The following is a 16931-nucleotide window of genomic DNA, read 5'->3' as shown; positions in this document are numbered from 1 at the left end:
CAACCGCAAACCATGTGTCAAGGTACCTTTCACATAGCGGAGAACAAGCTTAAGCATGGCCCAGTGCTCATCAGTCGGAGTGTGCACGAACTGGCAGAGCCTATTTACCGCGTAAGAGAGATCCGGGCGAGTGATGGTGAGGTACTGTAGTGCTCCAGTAAGCCGTCGATACTGTGTGGGATTCTCATACGGGTCTGTAGATGGTGTCGCAGACTTTGTTATTGTTGCCGGTGTGGATAAAGACTTGCAGTCCAACATGCCTGCGCGGGTAAGAATATCATCCATGTATCGACGTTGGGACAGTAAAATGCCACCCTCATACGGGATGGTCTCAATGCCAAGGAAGAATGTGGGACTGCCCAAGTCACGAATCTTAAAAGTGGAGGAGAGACGACGAAGCAGATCATCAAGTAGGCCTGGATCGTTGCCCATCATGATAATGTCGTTTACATACACCAGGAGATAAATGCGTGAGTTATTCAATGTGTAATAAAATAGGGAAACATCAGTTTTGGAAGCCACAAAACCCGACGTCAAGAGATAATCATGGAGCCGATTAAACCAGGCTCGTGGGGCTTGTTTGAGTCCATACAAGGACCGCTGCAGATGACAAACATAATCAGGGTGTACCGGATCTTCATAACCAGGCGGCTGACGCATGTAAACGGTTTCTGTGAGATGCCCGTTTAAGAAAGCGTTATGAACATCAAGCTGCCGCAGAGTCCATCCTCGGGACACGGCTAAGGATAGCAGAATGCGGACAGTAGTTGGCTTGACAACCGGACTAAAAGTCTCAAAGAAGTCTTCGCCGGATACTTGATTGAAGCCTTTGGCAACCAAGCGGGCCTTATGACGTTCTATAGTGCCATCAGCCTTCCGTTTAGTGCGGTAGACCCATTTACACCCAACAACATTCATACCGGGCTTGGCCGGAGTGAGACACCAGGTATTGTTGTGCAGGAGTGCATTAAACTCCTGGTCCATGGCATCCCTCCACTGTGGATGCCCAACAGCTTGGCTATAGCATGTAGGATCTACGGCGGCCATGAGAGCTTGAAAGGGCTCATCCGTTCCCCGTGTTTGATGGCGAAGGCGCATAACATGGCCCCGTTCTTGGGGTTGTGCCCGAACCCTTTTTCGTGGCCGTGGTCCGTGATTTGGAACAGTTGCCGGACCGGGTTGATCTTGGATAGCCATAGGCGGAACCTGTACTGCCAAGGGCGGTTCATTCAACGGTGCCGTGGGCTGTTCATATGGGACTATAGGTCCGGACGCCCACGGTGGAGCATCACACGGCTTTTGTGTTATGGTTGCATTCTGTGTTCCTGTTGCAAATGGGAAAACACTTTCATCAAACCGAACATGGCGACAGATGAACGTTTTTCCCGATACTAGGTCCATGCATCGATAACCTCTATAGGACGTGGGGTATCCTAGGAAGATGCAGGGTGCAGAGCGGTATTCTATCTTGTGGCGATTATAAGGCCGTAGATAGGGATAACACCTACACCCAAAGACTCGGAAAAAGGTGTATGGTGGTGTTTTGTTGTAGATAGACTCGTAGGGACTGACGTGTTTTAGTGCAGACGAGGGTAGACAATTAATAAGATATGAAGCAGTTTCAAATGCGCAGTCCCAATATTTTAAAGGGACTGAGCTTTCTGCGAGTAGTGCTAGCCCGGTTTCAACAACATGTCTGTTCCGGCGCTCTACTCGTCCGTTCTGCTCATGTGTGTAGGCACAAGACTGCCTATGCACGATTCCAAGAGACTCAAAGATTGTATGTAGACAGTGGTATTCGCCCCCTAGATCAGACTGGATCGACTTGATAGAACGCGAGAATTGGCGTTCTACCATGACACGAAAAGACTCAAATATTTTATAAATGTCTGATTTTAACCGCATAGGGTAAAACCAGCAAAACCGAGATCGATCATCTACAAACAAAACGAAGTATCTAAAACCCCCGGCAGAAACAACGGGTGCCGGTCCCCATATATCAGTGTATATCACGTCTAGTACATTATTACTACGGGAAACAACTCTATCTAATGGGAATCGAGAGGATTTCCCAAGTTGACATGACGAACACACCCGCAGGCCACTTGATTTTGTTGGAGTGACCGGACACTTTTGTAAGACACGAATTTGAGCCCGCTCATGTAGATGCCCGAGCCTACGATGCTAGACATCTGATGTAGCACGAGCCGTTATTAAAGCAACAGGTGACCGAGACAGTGACAACCGATATAAGCCCCCGTGGTAGGACCCCTAAGGAGCACCGCCTTGGTTTGACAGTCCTTCACAAGAAAATGATCACGGTGAAACTCAAAAAATACGTTATTGTCAATGGTAAACCTATTGACAGATAATAATGGTAATGACAAATCAGGCACGTGTAGAATATTGTGTAACTTTAAACATTTAGACTCAGATTTTAACGATGCATGGCCTATATTTAAAATGCCCAATCCAGAACCATTGCCCACACGCAACACGTCATTGCCAGAATACGGTTCGGACTGTGTCATCATCGACGAGTCAGGGGTAGCGTGCGACGAGGCCCCGGTGTCCGGGAACCACGCGTCTTGCTGAGCCGATCCATCATCAGCGGAGACAGCAGCGTGAACCTGTGCTGGTGGCTGCCCAGTGTATCGCTGGTAGCAATAAACGGCTGTATGCCCTTGGGATCGACATATCTGACAGCGGGGAACACCACCGCGTCCTCTGCCATTCCCGCCGCGACCTCGACCGGAACCGCCACGTCGAGGACCACCACTGTGGTGATTGGAACTACGGCCGGCTGCCATGGCAGTGTGCGATCCACCTGCCGGAACGTCGGATGGCATCGAGAAGTCATCCGCCCAGATGAATTCTTGGGCTTGAAGGAAGTCCAACAACTGCGGGATGGAGACTGGAGCGCCCGATGCAGCAAGCGACGACGCCATGGACCTGAACTCCGGCCTGAGCCCTCGGAGAACATAAAGATTTTGTTCATCCAAGGATACAGGTCTGCCAGCGAGAGCCAAGTCCTCTACGAGCAATTGGGCTCTGCTGAGGTACTCACCAGGCGTGCTATCACCTTGACGCAAGGATTGGAACTGCGCCAAAAGATTCAGGCACCTTGCCCGTGTAGATGAGCCTAATGCCGCGGTGATCGACGTCCAGACTTCATGCGATGTTCCACGTCCGACGACAAGGTAGAGCACCTCATCGGACATGGAGGATATTAATAACGAAAGGATGGATTGGTCTTGCTGCTCCCACAAGGCGTGCGCTGGATTGGCGATGGTCGTGGGTGTCGTGCCACCAGAGCCGGCGTCACTGGTCGCCGGAGGCGTCACTGTCGCCGGAGGACACGGCGTGTCACTGGTGACAAATCCGAGCAGCCCCTGTCCACGCAAGAAAGGCACCAATTGAGTGCACCAGAAGAGGTAGTTTTTCGTGGTAAGTTTCATCGACACAAAATGATGTGCCGTGGATAGGGTGTTTGGGGTGACCGGAGTGGAAAGGGTGGCGGCGGTGACAGTTCGTTCGCTGGAATTCGTCGACATTGTTTTTGGGAGAGGAGAGAGAAAAATCCAACCTGGCTAGCTGATACCAGATGAGTGAATGTTTCACGTTGATTCAAACTCAGGCAGTTACAGAGATACAAAAGAGATAGAATAACTATCTAACTAACCCTACACAATAGGTGCAGACTATAAGACTAAATCAATCCTATATGTACAAGGATAATACTACACATTATTATACTAAGAATATAATATCACTAACAGATGACAACGTCATGCAATGAGATTATGATATAGAAAGCTTTGAGGGTTGGGGTTCAGCCTTTTGGAAGAATGATATAGAAAGCTTTGGATTTTCCTTATTGTGTATATGACTGGATCTTAGTTTTACTATGAACTCTTGATCTTTCAAGCGCATGTTGATATTTTGCAGTGGTAGTTTGTTCCCCTACATGTTTCATGTGGAAGTATTGAATAAAATATTATAGAAAATTTCAATTTTGGTCATATGACTATAGGGGTTTTGTTAATTTTAGCACATGACTTTTAAAAGTGTCAATTTAGTACCTTGACTATGCAATTTTTATCAATTTTGGTCACTCCGGTCAAATTGCCGGCCAAATTTTGCCGAAAAATTTTAACAGTTAAAATAATTATGTTATTTTAGTCATTTCACATCTTTTTCCTTCTTCTCCGGTGAATTCATCTTTTTCGGCGAATCCGAAGATGAGGTGCACTGCGATGCTTTCAACATTATCCAAAAAGAGAAGTAGTTATTCAACATCAATTTTAGCATAATGTTGATATAGAGAAGTTTTAGAATAAATAGGCACCAACATCAGTTTTAGCATTTCGCTTTCTTCTTTGAGCAAACATTTTTTTGGCTGGAAAAGCTTTCAACCGAAATTTTGGCAAGAGGTGCGCTGGACGAGCACAAAGAGAAGTGCAGTTCAGAGATTTCTAGGTCCGCCGATATCTCAAGCTCCCCTTACACAAACGGCCAGATGTTTTCAACCGGAATTTTGACCATCTAAACCCTAATAAATCACCGACGACGGCTCGAATGCATGAGTTTAAGTATGCTTTGGAAGGTGTGCTGTTGCGATGGATTCGTCGGAAAAAAAAGTTTCGCAGGATGTGTGTGTGTTTAAAAAAAAAATTATTGAATTGATATTAACCTTCGAGTTAAATTGTTTTCCACTTTGTGCATAAACTTTTTTTAAATATTGACTACATCCTATATACCAAGTATTTTTATTGTGAAGGTTGATGTTAATTTTACCTGTAATGAGTGTAATCTAAGCAGGTTGAGTCTATAAGATGAAATGAATTGTAAATTTATATTAGTTCTAATATATTTAATGAATGCACAATAAGTATTTTACATACAGGATAAATGAATAAATTAACGGTGGCTATTTTGAAATTTCTTTATTTTCTAGATTTGTCAAATGATTGCAGCATTTGTGTAGTTTTGCATCTTTTCAACGCATCAAGTGTGTTAGGATGTTCTATTGCCCTACATTGACAGTTCTAATAATGAGTTTTAAATGTAGCTACGTAAGATAATGATATAATTAACATTAACATATTATTATAACATAAAAGCATACCAGTCTTTTAAGTGTTCTACCCGGGGTTCATTTGATTCAACCATTATTGTTGAATGAGTTATTGTGGATAAAGAAATCCCCAGTTTAATGAATAAGATTAGATAAAGTAATAAAAATTTGAACATTTTAAATATGATATAGTCCAAAGATATTACGAGGTAGTTTCCCGTTTCAATTTGTTGGGTTATTTGAATTCTCTCTTTATCAACAAATCCCCCAAATAGTTAATATGATTGGCTTCAATCTTTTTTTTTTTTCATGGTATTAATAAAATACTTGGTAAATAAATATATAACATTATTTTGTATTATAACTTTGATATTTAATTACAAGATAGTGTAAAAAGAAGATACTGGACAATGTAATGAATATCAATTGATGAATTTGAATGTAAAGAATTTTTGCGTTGGAGAAAATAAAGACAATATAACTAATGAAATTATTTTTCATATTTAATTTGTTGATAATGAATACTTTTTTAAAAAATAAAGACATTGTAAACACATAATTCTAAATTAAAAATATGCATATGAATCATTTTTTGTCGTAACTATTAATTTATTTAATCTAATAAGAGTAAAATAGATTGAGGAACTTAATTAGGCCAACTTTGACTGGGATGAGATTCGAACCTAACACGTTTCTTATTGAAATTAATAAATTAATAATTAATGATAAATTTGAAAATCAATGAAAAATTAAAATCTGAATAATCTTAAGTTCTTAACATTCATTTAATATAATAATTTGAGGGACATTTTATTTTCTACCCATTATAGGTCTAATATATTGGCTCTTATTAGTATATATATATATATATATATATATATATATATATATATAGTTTTTCCTATGCGCGATGTGCAAAAACAAATGCCCAATATTTATTTATTTATATATATATATATATATATATATATATATATATATATATATATATATATATATATATATTTAAATAACTAATAAATCCCTACTAATTAAAATCTATATGAAATCAAATTTATTTATTTGTAATAATAATCTAATATATAATGTCTACATATAGTGTTATCATTAAAGAATATACGAAAATATATGGTGGATGCATGTGCATGGTAACAATAATGGAAAAGATAACGGAAGTTATAACGGTAGAGATATTTTTGTCCAAAAAATTATAGAGTACAACTCTAAAAACATAATGTACAAAATAATTAGCATTAAAAACATGGACATAAATGAGAGATATAACTTTGATTGAGACTTATTATGTTTTTAGATTAGATAGTAGATTTGAAATAAAAAATAAAAAATAAAATAATATAAAATAAACCATTCAGCTGGTGCCCAGCCTAAAGCGCCCCAATTGGCGCGTGAAAAAAAACGCGCCCGCTGGTTAGCGTAGTGGCGCGCGCGCAGTGTGCTCCAAATGCACTTCCCCCTCTTTTTTTTTTTCTTTTTCTTTTTTTTTTTCTTTTCCTGCAAAAATCATGAATTTGCAAGAAAAAAAAAACATTCAAAAATCAATTTTCCCATCTATTTGAAAATCATGCAACCAATTTTTCCTGTGAAAAATCCCCAACAAAAATTACAATTGCGGTTGCTCTGATATCATGCAACCAATTTTTCCTGTGAAAAATCCCCAACAAAAATTACAATTGCGGTTGCTCTGATAGAGTGTACAAGGTGCTAATGATAACTTGTAAAAAGTGAATGACAGTGACAAAGCAATAAGTAAACAAAAATAACCTTTATTTGAAAAATAAGATTAAAAGTACCTTTATTTGAGAAATAAAATTTTAAACAACCCCTATAACGTTTTTTTTTTTTTTTAAAAAAAAAAAAATCCAATATAACCACCTGGCTAGGTAAAATAATTGTGGTTCTAAAAGAACTTGTTCATACATTCTCATTCTTAGCTCTTTTAAGAAGTGTTATGAAATGAACAAATATCTAGCCCCTAATGAACTTGTGGCTACTACCAAAAAAAACTTATAGTATTAATCGGACGCCTTGGAAGCAAGCCTCGGCAAACAGAATTGAGGGGCGAAACTTGACCACGACGACGCCAACCTCTCGTCTACTTGTATAAAAGAGTGTTATGTTGGGTGAAATGCGCAAAAGCAGAGTGCTAATAGTAATTGATTGGGCCATCCAAGCTCCCCGACGCAAACTGGGAAACAAATGAATTGACTAGTTGAATATGGAGGAGTACTAGTAGTGAATGTTATGCATTTGAAAAAAGTGGATTAGTATTTTACTTACCTGCTGAACAATAGGATTAGTTGATGACGAGAATTCACTAGTCATTCCTTGCCAAACAACCCTCCCTTCATGAAGAAACAATAGCCTAGACAGTAGACAGAGACTTCCCTTATCAATACACCTCAAGCTAACAGAGGGTGCGGAAGAAGAACCTTATTGAACTTTATCTCATAGATAGAGAGAGAAAGGAAGAAAGAAATCGAAACCTGTCTACAGCTCTTCTAATGGTACTATGTTGATGAGTGACCACAACATAGGATGCAATCTTCCCGGGCGTCCCAAGGGCATCCTCGCCTTTCATATGAACAGAGCGGATAAGATCTTCCACAACAGTCGATGCAATTGGATCAAGCCCAGCTGTTGGTTCATCGTACAGAAGTACCTGCTCGATACAGGATGCCAGTGAGGAAATTAGCCGTCTTTTTGTTATTTATTAGACTTGAACAAAATACTAGAGATAAAAGAGGAGTCATCATATGTTTTATAGAATTCTAAGAAACACTTCATTTCAGCTAAGGAAATGATACCTACCTATTGTAACCCCAGCCAAGTTGGCTAAGGGTACAAACTTGTAACCACAAGGTCACAAGTCAGGCGGTCGGCTATGGGCAATCTACCCCTCGGGTAGTGACTGCAGGTTTCCCTCATCACCCCAAATGATGCCCCTATTGTTCTTTGTTAACATAACTGCTGCCCTGGGGATTGTGAGAAGAGGTAAACTGAGTGCTTTGCTTTTTTCCCCAGGGTAATTGATGGACACTACACCCAGACTCAGGCTTTCGACCACTAAGTTATGCCCCGTGGGCAAAGTTATATCTTAATGAACGAATCCATAAGTATGTGTAAGATGTTAAGTACACAACTAAGCATTGATTGTTATCTGTCAAAGTATAAAGCATTATAAAGTTAAAATATTTAACCCTTCATTGAAATATTAGACAAAAATTGATGTTCTTGAAGGAGATGAAATACATTAGGCCAAAGTTCCCAACCTTTTAATTTAAGCTTATTTCTCCTCCCGACTTCCCACGGTGTTAAGCCAGATGAGATACTAAGGTAATATATGCAAAATTCACACTTAATAGACTAATAGGAATCCTAAAATTATCAAAGGAATAGACAGACACAAGGAAAATTGGTGTTCAAAAGCAACATATATTAAAAATTTATTTGATTTAAATATTCATTAAATCCAGAAAATACCGTATGAAGTTAGTAGTTAGTACATGTAATAGTTTCAAACAATACTTTATTTAATTTAACAGAAACCAAATGATACAGTGAAGAAGGATTGAGACAATAGAAGACATCCAAATACCTCTGGCTCAACCACATCTTTTGTTGTATCAAAAATTATAGAACGAGCTAAAGCAACTCTTTTCTTCATTCCACCAGACAATTCAGAAGGTAGCCGGTTCTCTACACCCTGCATCAACATTTTGTTAATTAAAACAAATAATACAAGAAACCAAGTAAGAAACTAGCATGGAGCAGGACCTCAGTTAGATTGATATGAGATGCATTTCTGCACAGGTTTATGTGGTTACTTAATAAAGAACGGATCAGAGATTCGGCCATTTTGAAAAAAACATCAATTTCATGACTAAACAATGACAGTTTGTGGAGCTTATTTTATACAGTGCAAAGATTTGATTTTTGCTCTTGAATTGGTAATGCTAACAGAATTTGTACATTTAAAATATAAGATTTGAAAAGGAAAAATTAAATAAAATCAAAATTCATTTTACTATACCTTCAACCCAACAGCAGCTAAGGTCTCTGTTACTAACTGAGCAATTTGATCCCCAGGCATGGTGGAATTCTCGTATCTTTATATTCAGAAAGAGAAGGCCAAAAATTAGAGATATATGCATGATTTTAAGTAGACCAACCTTTTCAATTCCATATTAAGTGTTGGAGATGAATGAACAATATTTCAGAAACATCGCAGAAGGAACTTACAAAAGGAAACCAACATTTTCTCGAACAGTCAACGAATCAAAAAGTGCTGCACTCTGAAACACCTGTTACTCAAAACAAAGATGATTATAGTGTACGCAACTACATGAAATTAAACCAGAGAAACTTACAAAAAGGAAAGAAAAGAAAAGACTACTCACTAAGCCAATCCTAAGACCAGATATTTCCTCATCACTGATTAGTCCATGGCGTCTTCTCCCCCGGATTAAAACCTCACCCTGTTCATTAAGTTTTACATAACAGAGAAGAGTAGATAAATTGAGAAACATCACAGCCTCTAAAACATAATAGCATATGACTGTCAGATTAAGAAATTCTCAATTTTGAAAAGCACAGGGATAGTACCCTGTCTGGAGCAAGTAGCCCAGCCATTATCTTTAAGATTGTAGACTTTCCAGTCCCAGAGGGCCCAATTATTCCAACAGCCTCTCCATGCTTTATCTACAGAAGATAAATGTGGTGAACTAAAATTACGACCAAAATTTCATAAGACAAATGCCACAATTAAGGAAAGCTTCAGGTCATATTTCATTAGCCATTCAACAATTAATGCCAAAAGAAAGAAATTTAATATAAAAAAAATTGCTTATCCAATCCTTATTCCTTACTAAATACCATATAAAGATATCTACACTACTTTCATAAGCTCAAAAGGAACTGAAAGCCAGATAGACAAGCAGCATTATGGAGTACATATTAAAAACTTTCAAGTTCCAGCATAGCAATGTTCTTATTGAATGAAAGCTTATATAAGTTCCTAGCTTTGAATTTGCTTACTAGTTTTACTGTTCTGTCTTCTAGCCTCTAATACATCAAGGAAACCCCTTGCAAACCTTCACCCTTCAATATAGTAGAATACTTGAAGTTGGTAATTTTTTTAAAAGGGATGATTTTCACTAGTTTATCAAACAAAATGATATAAAAAACATAGGTGCAATTGTGCATAGATAACCAAATAACAAAACAGGTGGACAAACATATCCAATTTTAGTTCATTCCTAAGACTAGATGGAGAAAGAGAAGTGATGTTTGAATTGAAGGATGTGTTCCGTCTCAACTAGAAACCTAAGCTAATAGTTGGACTGCACATTTATATTTATATTATTATATGCTTAACACGCCCCTTCACATGTACGGGCCATTACTTTTTTATGGGCTCCAAGAAAAACATTTATGCTTATATATTATATGCTCAACACGCCCCCTCATGTGTGCAGGCCAATTACTATTTTATGGGCTCCAAGCAACACGTGGACCGTAGTCTCTTTTTATCAGGTGACGCGGAGATTTAAACCCATGACCTTGAAGAATGTGTTATGTCTCAACTAAAAGGCAACGTTGATAGTTGGACTACACATTTATGTTTATATATTATATGCTCAACAGCCTAAGATTCAAAATTAAATTTGACTTTCCAGAGAAAATTGAATAAAAGTGTATATTGAAAAAGAAAATGAAATATTTAAGATTTCTTGCTTAATATGGAAACTGCAAAACACAATTTCATACAGAGGAAATCTTGACAAAGATGGGATTTATATTCCCTTCAAGGAGTTACTGCTGTAAAAATCCTGCCAAAGACTCTATAGATCATATATTCAACACTACTGAAGTTTGCAGTTTTATGCATCTGCTACTGGGATTACTGTCTCTGGATGGCATTGCATAAAAATGGGAGATTGGTGGACTACAAAGACAGGAAAACATGTAATATAGATAGTTTCTCACATGTCCGTCTTGTATCTGCTGGGAGAAATGGAAAAGAAGAAATGCAAAATGTTTTTCTATATCAAGGTCATGCTTGCCCTAGATGTATTCTCCATATCAACTTCTAGATAGTTAAAATTGTCGCCCTGGAGTTTCCAACCTTCAACTATGCAGGCTTCTCTAAGCCAGAAACAGTGAAAGTATGGAAGGATATTGAGCTCCTTATAAGATTTTTCAGGTGCGTTGAAACCCTGTCCCTACAGACTCGATAAAACTTAAGTACGGTGGAGCTTCAAAGGAAAAAACGGATAGCTATGCTATGGGAATTGGGAAATTGAAACTCTCGGGGTGAATGTATGTTGCTTTTGTTCAATGCACCATGTCAAGCAGCTATATGGGCTACACAGTTTGCTTAAATAAATTTAACAATGTCGTAAAGAAAATTCACCTTGAAGCTCACACCTCTTAAGATATGCTTCTCGCCAAATGACTTGTATACATTTCTGCACTCAATAAGCACGTCAGATCCGTCATCAGGCTCCCCCGTCGAGCTCAGGTTCTCAGGTTTAGCTGAACCCTAGTAAAGAAGAAAGTTGATCATTATTCATTAATACTGCAACCGAAAAATATGAGCACAATAGAAACCACACCATCAAATACAGTGTTTACTTTCACTTATTGCTGACAATTCAGAATCACATGAGATCCTAAAGTATTCATGAGAAGCATAAAATCCAATTTGCAAAAATGAATTTGGTTATTCATGAGAATGAACATGATTAAAATGATTAACTGAAGTGGAAAAGCGGGACGAGAGCAATGCACCAAAGATTGGATTTTTAACAATCCAAATTACATTAGGTTAATTAGAACACCAAGACAATTCAGTTTATCTAAAGAAAAACCTTGTAATTCGATGAAAATAGAGGACACCCAGAAATAAAGAAGGGTTGATCAAAACCCAAAATCATAATTGAATCTTACATTGAATTTAGGGGAAGAAAATTCATCGGCATCAGCGGGCTTCACGTCTCGAGGAGGCGCCACACAAGCACAAACTATCCTTCTATTGGTTTCCTTTCTAGTGAAAATAAAAGAACGAAACAAACTGGATGGTTTTCCCGCAGAAGAAGAAGAAGAAGACGCGCCATTATTGCTGACATAGATGCTGAGGGGAGCCGAGCCCGCGAAAGAAGCCATAGTTTATTAGATTTTTGCCCCCACAATCTTGGCTTCAAAAGGGATGGCGGCTTTGAGGAAGACCCAGATCCAAATTCAATTCAGATTCGAAAACCATATGCCAAGAAATAAATAACGGTGGAAGAAGAAAATGTGAAGAAAACGACTATGTTCACTTCAGCTTAGCCCGGGAATCAGTCGTGTCCAACGAAGGCTTCTGCCACCTGCTTTTCAACATTCAACAATGTCTTTTTGTCTCCTAACCGTCCATTTATTTTCGAAATCGCAGAGATGCTTTGGACCCGTTTACTAATTTTTCAGTTTCCTTCTATTTTTTTTTATTTATTTTGTTTAGAAAATTTATTTAATACTTTTTTTTCGAATTTAATTTCTTAAATTAACATTATAAAATTAACTAAAGTTTAATTTTGATTGATTTTTAGACATTATATTTAAAATAATTTTAGATATGTTTTACAAAACATGGGAAAAAGATTGAAATGTGACAAATAGGAGGCCCAATTCCAAAAATAGGACATTTTTTTTTGGACAAAAATGTGAAAAATACATTTGGGACATGCGTTTTTGGCATGTCCCAGTTCTTTTTTTATTTTTTTTATCCGTTAACAAATACGCAAATACCATTTGCGGCTTTGGCATTTGATACGCCAAACGCATTTATGAAATGCGTTCGACATATATTATTACTATACGGTTAAAACGCATGTACGAGATGTGTTTGGAGTATTATACGTCAAGCGCATCTCTTACATGTGTTTTAGTCGCCGGTCAGTTGCCGAAGAATATTCACGAGAAGCCGCGGTTGGGATTTGCGATTTAAGTGAAGCCTGAAGGGGTGTCGCGGGCTCCAGGGCCGCCGGCCACGCAGAAGTCATTCACTAATGCATTTGCAGTGAGAACCGCAAAGGCCAAGAGGAAAAGGAAGAAGAAGATTCTCATCACCATTTTTTTTTCTTTCTGCAATTATTTTTAATGGTAGCTTCGTCGAGGAAAGTGGTCCCGGCAATGGTCTTGGTGGAAATATCGTTGGCAAACAGCGCGAAATTAAGGATTTGCAGCCCCGGTTTGGCGCTGCCGAAGCTCGCATAAGCCAGGGCGCTGCCTTTCCCGGCGTTCACCTGAAAATGCAGGAGTCCCTGAGGGAAAACCATCACGTCGCCGGGGTACAGCGTCTTCTCGTATACCTTGTTGCCGGAGGAAATGAAGGCGGCGAGGATCGTGCCCTCCACGACGTTCAAGATCTCCGAGGCGCCGGGGTGGGTGTGCATGGGGATCACTCCGCCGGGTGCCAAGTCGAGGCGGGCAAGGGAGACTCCCAGCCCGTTCACTCCCGGGAACTGAGCCACGAACGCCGGAGTAACGGCGGCATTGCCGGCGTTGGTGGTGTTGCCGGATTTTGCCAGGCCAGAGTAGACGAAGTCGGCGGCTGTGACTTTGGCGGTGTTCTTGCACACGAAGCCTGAAGGGGTGTCGCGGGCTCCAGGGCCGCCGGCCACGCAGAAGTCATTCACTGATGCATTTGCAGTGAGAACCGCAAAGGCCAAGAGGAAAAGAAAGAAGAAGATTCTCATGACCATTTTGTATTTGTTCTAGCTTGATGTTGAAAGCAGTAACACGTCTAAAAGGCATATACATCATGCGATTTACTTAGACCGCAATTCCCACACGCGTCTTCCCTTCTCAGACTCCGGCAACTGACCGACGACTAAAACGCATATACGAGATGCGCTTGACGTATAATACTCCAAACGCATCTCGTACATGCGTTTTAACGTATACTAATAATATACGTCGAACACATTTCATAAATGCGTTTGGCGTATCAAATACCAAAGCCGCAAATGGTATTTGCGTATTTGTTAACGGATAAAAAAATAATAAAAAAAAGAACAGGGACATGGCAAAAACGCATGTCCCAAACGTATTTTTCACATTTTTGTCCAAAAAAAAAAAGTGTCCTATTTTCGAAATTGGGTTTCCTATTTGTCACATTTCAGTCTTTTTTCCTTGTTTAAATGGAGTAAATATATTTTTTACTTTTAAGTCTAATAATATATGTAAGATTTTTATATTTGATATTCGAGTCAAATTTATATTTGTATATAACATAACTAAAAATATATCTGAACCAAAAAGTTCACTTAAATTTTAGTTCAGATAATATTATTATTTTTTGAACTAATATTTACAATATTTTTGAATATATTCATTTGAATAACATGTATATAAATATATAATTTTTACTTTGAATTTTAATATATATGAAATTTCAATATTTAATATCCATACCAAACTTGTATTACGATATAACAAAACAAAAAATATCCGAACCAATAAACTATTGAGTTCAATCAAAATCTAAAACTTGGTATAGAGTTTAATTTTTAATTTTGATAATGTGAATAATATCTAACTTTAAACGTAAGTAAATAAGTTATGTTTTAATAAATAACTAGCAGGGCACGCGCGTTGCGCGTCATGCAACCGCGATAAATGATACCCAACAGAGATAGAAGTAAACACTTGTGCGTCACAAACAGAGGAAACATTTGTTGAATTTGGGGGTTGTTGTGGTTTTATTTGCAAGATTTGATGCAAAGATATTTCTTTTAAGGTCAAGTAGGGATTGATTTGTATTATTCTGTGTAGCTATAGTCTTGTATTATTCTGTGTAGCTATAGTCGTTTGCGGTAAGATTGGCTTGTCAATGTCTTTTTCAGCTTTTTTAAATGGCAATAAGGTCATTTAATAGGTGTTGTGGTAAATATATAATTGGGTTGGCAGAATGATTGTCAAACATTGTTCTTGTTATTGAGTGTGCAATGGAGAGAACACCAGGTGAGGATTCATGCAGTTCGAGTAATAGAAGCCGGGGTGATTATAGACAATTCGTATAGATTAGAGAGTGTCAACAATGTGGAAATCACATGTGTATTAAGACGTCGTGGACCGATCGAAATCCAGGGAGGAGGTTTTGACAATGTTTAGTTGTATCGGTGAGTAAGAACGCAGAGTTCAATTCATGTGTTTTAAGGTTGTTGTTAAAAAAATATTTGTTTGTGTTTGCTTTGTTTTAGGGAAGGAATGGTTGTGGTTATTTTGAATGGGTAAATCCTCCGATGTGTGCAAGGGCAAAGATGATAATACTAGGACTATTGAAGAGGATAAACCGAAATGAAGAAAAAATTCATAGGCTAAATTCCATGTTAGAGAAAAGGCATGTTCAGTGGTTCAACTCTTGCAGTTGTAGATTATTTTTAAGTTTTGCAATTGTATTTGTAGTTAGTATTCTGTTAAATTATTATATTCGAGAATAATGAATTGATGTAGTTCACAATGCGGCACTGTGGAACGGGTCGAAGATATTAACGGCAAGTGCGACATATTGTATACGGAATCGGAAGAAGAATAGGAAAGTTGCAAGAATTGTTAATAGTTTTAGTACTTAACTTATTAGCAGCACTTATTAGACTTTTGTTTCGTTTTTTAATTGTATATTAAACCAATAATTTCTCCGTTTGAACTGTCCAAAAAATAACAACAAATTATTTGAATATAGCAAAAAAATACGTCATAAAGATCGAAAAAAATCCTGACGTTTTGATTTCTGTCTCTATCAACTGTTAACCGGTATGGCGATTGTCAAAAAAATATAGGCGACGGTATAGTCCTATATATAGGGTTCATTACGGTCACTTAATGTGTGGCTTTCAACTTCTTCTATTTTAGGTTGAAAACATTCGAACGGAAGACGATTCAGAGTAGATTGTATAGCTTTCATATCGTCATGGGGTCAATCAAGATTTTTGCGCGCAAAATTTCTCCCACGAACCACACAAATATGATGGACCTGAGATTTGTGCAAGTATACCAGCCTCGTGATTCACCAAGTGTTAACACAATGGATTCTTTTGACGGTATTTTTCATGACGAGGAGGTTTGTTACTTGTAAAATTGAACTTGTATTATTTAAATTCTTATTGCATGTTGTTTGTATTGAGGCAAATTTGTATTTAATCAAAAATCACGGTACTTTTGTGCATGTACGCATTCCGACCGAGCATGTTCAAAAGTATGCAAAGAAATTTCAAGAAGGTCGAGTTTATTGCATTTTCAACTTTTTGGTGAACCAGAATTTGTTTAAGCACAAGTCAACAAATCGCAAGTACATGTTAGAGTTCTGTCGAAAAACAATTGTCAGAGATTCGAAGGTCGAAAGTTTTCCCACTTTTACGTTTCCATTGAGTAGTCAGTTATCCTTTATGCACAACTCTAATGTCGAAATAAATGTTATTGGCGATAAAGTGTTGTTATTTTTGCATTTTTTTTACATGTTTTGGAATCCATTGTTTATATTTATATGCTTGTAATAATGCTTAAGTAGGGGCTGAATGGGTGGGCTGCAGTTCAAGTGAGGCGAGGGCATTGCAAGATTTAAGAAATGCTCTGATGCAGACAGTTATACTGGAAGATATCTATCGACAAAGAAAAGTAAGTTTTCTATACTTAAGTACAAAGTTGAATTTTTTTTTTATACATAATGGCCGAATTCTTCCATAATTCTGGATGTTTAAATAAATATTAAAGTGTAAAAAACAGTTATTTTAGTGCTAGTACAACAGTACGAGTCTAAATTGAATTGAACTTCATTTTGTAATTGTTAGACTAG

The 16931-nt window shown here is 37.9% G+C and overlaps 2 protein-coding genes across 2 annotated transcripts; both read right to left on the bottom strand.

The window, feature by feature from the left end:
- Positions 1 to 6953: 6953 nt before the first annotated feature.
- Positions 6954 to 12477, bottom strand: LOC109157388 (protein TRIGALACTOSYLDIACYLGLYCEROL 3, chloroplastic). Its single transcript, XM_019305302.1, has 10 exons — positions 12047 to 12477; positions 11511 to 11639; positions 9701 to 9796; positions 9496 to 9573; positions 9338 to 9399; positions 9129 to 9204; positions 8694 to 8801; positions 7582 to 7757; positions 7376 to 7460; positions 6954 to 7283 (listed from the first exon to the last, which is right to left on the bottom strand). The coding sequence occupies exons 1-10, from the start codon at positions 12260 to 12262 to the stop codon at positions 7242 to 7244; spliced, it is 1068 nt and encodes a 355-aa protein (XP_019160847.1). The 5' UTR covers positions 12263 to 12477; the 3' UTR covers positions 6954 to 7241.
- A 723-nt stretch (positions 12478 to 13200) lies between these two features.
- LOC109157285 (germin-like protein) lies at positions 13201 to 13839 on the bottom strand. The gene has a single exon (XM_019305185.1). It carries the CDS (start codon positions 13837 to 13839, stop codon positions 13201 to 13203), a length of 639 nt encoding a protein of 212 aa, XP_019160730.1.
- Positions 13840 to 16931: the final 3092 nt, after the last annotated feature.

Source organism: Ipomoea nil, unplaced genomic scaffold, assembly GCF_001879475.1.
Source record: "Ipomoea nil cultivar Tokyo-kokei standard unplaced genomic scaffold, Asagao_1.1 scaffold2779, whole genome shotgun sequence".
Classification (NCBI taxonomy): domain Eukaryota; kingdom Viridiplantae; phylum Streptophyta; class Magnoliopsida; order Solanales; family Convolvulaceae; genus Ipomoea; species Ipomoea nil.
This window is presented reverse-complemented; position numbering and strand designations above follow the sequence as displayed.